At 45.8% G+C, this 4,218-nt stretch overlaps 1 protein-coding gene across 1 annotated transcript; it reads right to left on the minus strand.

Moving 5' to 3' along the window:
• Positions 1-1,105: 1,105 nt before the first annotated feature.
• NDUFB4 (NADH:ubiquinone oxidoreductase subunit B4) lies at positions 1,106-3,702 on the minus strand. Its single transcript, XM_064465677.1, has 3 exons — positions 3,391-3,702; positions 2,991-3,137; positions 1,106-1,264 (listed from the first exon to the last, which is right to left on the minus strand). The coding sequence occupies exons 1-3, from the start codon at positions 3,685-3,687 to the stop codon at positions 1,205-1,207; spliced, it is 504 nt and encodes a 167-aa protein (XP_064321747.1). The 5' UTR covers positions 3,688-3,702; the 3' UTR covers positions 1,106-1,204.
• Between the last annotated feature and the right edge of the window lie 516 nt (positions 3,703-4,218).

Below are 4,218 nucleotides of genomic sequence, written 5' to 3' on the forward strand. Positions count from 1 at the left end.
TCCAGTACTCCCTTCCAACCTCAGCCATTCTGTGAAAAAGCTCATCAACTCACTCTCATGAAGGGTAACAGCCCACACTTACATCCCAGTGAGGCAGGACAGGGACTTAGCAGAGCTGCTCTTGCTGACTTCACTGTGAAGTCCACTTCTTTCCCAGCAGGCAGACAGCAGTTTTCTACTTTTGCATCAGACTGAGTGTTTGACATTGACCTCAACATTTGGGAAGAAACTGCTCTTGTGTAATGCCTGAAGACTGACAGCTGTTCAGATCACAATGGCACCTACAGGCCATGTGAAAATTCAAGTCTGAACTCAAAAAATCTTTCCCTTGCCCTCACATTCCAGTACTTTGACAGTAACAATTCCAGGGCCCCCTATACCAGTTGACCTCTCAGCAGAAGAGACTTGGGTTCTAAGATTAAGCAGAGAAGACATCCTTGCAGCAACAAGGTTGTTATACTTTTGTGAGTTTATTTTTTCAATCATGGCCCACTTGCAGGGCTGAAATGCAATTCTCCTAAGGGAACTGGTGTCAAAAATAAAAATCCTTAGCTTTTTACTTCTTGTCTCCCACTCACGGGAATCACAAAAACTAGTGGAAATGCTAGTCACATGTAGCATGACAGCATTCAGCCCACTATTTCCAAGTCTAGTATGGTAATTTTATCCAGAAGTTTATTGCAATAAGCAAATGCATGGTTTAGGCTTGTATTTTATTAGGGAAAAAGAAAAATTAACTCAACTTATTGAGAGCAGTCAGGCAGGCTCTTAAAGTTGTTAAAAATGTATTGTGGAACTTGCCTATTATCCCATTAGAGCAACCTACACAGCCAAACTGACACCAGGAAGAAATACCTGGTAGGCAACGGGAAGTCCTTTAGCAAAGTGCTTTGGGCTTGCTTAACATTTTAGCTGGCTACACATTTTTAACTTCAGTCTGTGCTGCTCCAACAGCAGCAACTTCCACATTTTAAAAGGAACCTCTGCATGTAGACCGAAGCACTACACTGGCTGAGTTCAGGACATCTTCTCCCTATCTATCTACATTAGATATAAAGATCCTGCATTTTTACACTTTCCATAATTGTTAAAGATGCAAGACAACGAAGGGCAATTAAGATTTATTCTTATGAACAAGAAACGTCAACACATGATACATCTGATTTTATTTATATCCCATGAACAGCACCGACATTCCAGGTACTTAAAACACACTGAATGGCCACTCGTATTTCCCCTCTTGGATAAGCTTCTCTCTACGATCCTGTGGAAGAAAGAGAACGTTCATCATTATCCTATTATAGAGAAGTTTCAATCAGCCTTGGATGAGAGAAAAGCAGTCCTAGTATTTCAGCATGGACTATAGGAAGACAGCACCAGGTATGATCTTAAGGGTCTTTTCCAACCTAAATGATTCCATAAGCACAAACTCTGCTAAAAGCCATTGTGATTAAAAAAGAACAAGGCATTTAGCTTCACCTACCATCTACGGAAGATGTGCTCAGATTGACCTCCCTGTATATCCATCTACTCTCACAGGCCAGCAGAGACCAACTCCTGTGATATATTTTTCACCGAACTACTCGAGTCACAGTTAATTTATACATTTCGTTTCTACCTCCTCCTTCTGGCTGAATAATCCAGTTTAGAGATCCAATTACAGATAAACTTAATCACTTGCCTAAATGTGTCTATATTCGCTTTCAGCCTGTTTCTGTCTCACCCTCTAGTAATGTACCTTTCTGACAGGTATTGTTGGAGTACACAGGCACTGCAAGCATTGCCCAGATTCCTGCTGCTGGATAAAACCAGAAGGACTTGCTTAAGACTTGGCAATTTATCTTTTGCTTTCCTAGACACACAACAAACATTCCTCAGAGAAAGGCAGTATAACAGTTTTATATACTGTTATATATATATATATATATATATACACACAGTATAACAGCTTTATATACTACCAGAAAACAAAGAAAAATCACAAACATCAGTAAAAGAACCAGAATAAAGGAAGACAAGTTGTCCTGGAGACTACATTGAAGACTTCTGCTTAAATATTCCCAGGCAAGTACATCTAGATTTCACTCACACAGGTTTATTTCCAAGCACTCGCAGGCTAAGCCCAAGTGTGGTTTTACATACAAAACAAAACCAGCGTGACAAAATACTGCAGAGATACTGAAGTCTCAAATATATTTATATCAACATGCTCAGCATGTTTCCTAAAACTTGTGTTTTCAATTTATCCTGCTGAACACCATTCCTACAAATATTCTATTAATTTTAATTAATGTTTGTGCTTCCTGGTTTATGACTTGATCTAAAAATGCTACTTTTGTACAAAAGAATGACGTGTTTTCCAATAGCCACAGATTCATAGTGAAAACAGCCACTGTCTGGCAGTCACCTAGCATTTTCTTATATATTTATATAGCTGAATATTTTCAGAACGATGTACCATTGCTCAGATTCTGACACCCACATTTCAGGGAACAGAAGCAAGATAAACCTTCCAAAATCTTAAAAATCCAGCTGAGATCAGGCACTGTAATCAGTATAAGCGTTCCTCCCCAACTGCTTCATGAGATTAGAGAAACAGTTAAGCAATTCACAGAGACCTTGCTATGTCCGTCACCCATAAGCTCCCTATTTACTTATTTTAGAAAGCACAGTTACTGCATGTCAACAGCTGAAAATAATAGTATTTTATGATTAATTTATTCTGTCAGTGCTAGAGAGAGCTTTATTATAGCAAAATATGCTGATCAGGGAAACTGTGACTGGCCATACCCAGGGGTATAATATGAGGCTCTCAGCACAGAACTTTGCAAACAGTTACGAGGCTTTGAGATAGCAGGCTCAGTATCAGCCTTCCTTCCCTCATTGATTTAATGGTATTAATCATTCTTACGTGCAAGAGGGTCACACCAAGCAGATCTACATTTTACAATTTGGTGTTCGCTGACGTTCAGTGTTGCCAGCTGACTTACCCTGTCAACTTTGAAGACAAAACCCCAGAAGAGGAGAGGGCCTAGAGCACAGAGAGCCCCTAGAAGGGACGTCTTAGGTGTCGGGCGGAAAGTAGGGTAGACGTTCAGCGTCCTAGCGTGGGCCCAGCGGACCAAGGCAGGATCTTCCTGGGTTGGAAGAAAAACCACAGTGAGGCTCCAAGGACCCTGCGACGCCCACCCGAGGGGGCGTAGCGTCCTTCGCCCGGAAAGCCCCCGCCTGCCTCCCGGCCCACGCCGCGCAGGGCGCCAAGGTCACGGGGAGGACAGCGCCCCTCTCGCACGGACCCACGCCCGGGCCCCGCTCCGGGAGGCCGGGCGAGGCGAGAAGACCCCGCCGCCGCCCTCCTCCCTCTTTCCCTCCCTCCCTCTCCCCACTCACGATGACGGCGGGTGGGTTGGGGTTGTTGAGCTGCAGCTGGTACTGCCGCTTGAGCCGGGCGCGGATGGCCAAACGCTCGGCTTCGGCACGGCGCTTCTCCGGAGACGCATCGTAGGTGTTGGGGTCGAGCTCGGCCGGCAGCGAGACGAAGCTGTTGGGGCGGTAGGCCTCGGCGGCAGAGGGGGGCGGCCCGGCCACCATCTTGCGGAGCTGGGAGGCGGTGCCGAGCCGGGCCTGGCGGTGCCGGAGGAGCCCCGCGCCCCCTGGCGGCCGGCGCCGCTGGGAGCAGCCCAACATGGCGGGAGGGGACGGGGGCCTCGGGGCGGTCACGCCAAGGGAAGAAAGGTCCCTTGTTGACAACGGCCCCAGCAGGTTATTTAACGTGTCCCCTTCACCCGGGACAAAAAGGACCCGCAGAGCGGAGGCGTAGGGGATTTTATGCTTTTGAATTTCATGCACGCCCAGGGGATAAGGGGCTCGCTCTTTTGCAGCCCTGGGCTGCACACATTTAAACAAAAATGTTCAAAATTACCGAAGTGATGTATAACGGGCAGGGTGGAAGTTGCAAAATCCTGCTGTCAATGATTTTCGGCTTCAAACCGTCTCTGGTCCTTTAACCAAAGCCAAGCCAGGCTGGTTGGATAAGCTGCCAGATAACCTTGAGGTGGTGACTCACTGCCCTGATAAACTTCACTGATGGGCTCACAAATCTCCCTCTGCTAATTAACATGAGGGGAAGAAAGCAAGCTCTGGCCTGAAGGTTTTGACTTCAGGATGTTTCTGGCTTATTGGTATTAAAAGCATGGTTCTTCAGAGATGTAAAAAACA

This window comes from Phalacrocorax carbo, chromosome 1 (genome assembly GCF_963921805.1).
Source record: "Phalacrocorax carbo chromosome 1, bPhaCar2.1, whole genome shotgun sequence".
Lineage (NCBI taxonomy): Eukaryota > Metazoa > Chordata > Aves > Suliformes > Phalacrocoracidae > Phalacrocorax > Phalacrocorax carbo.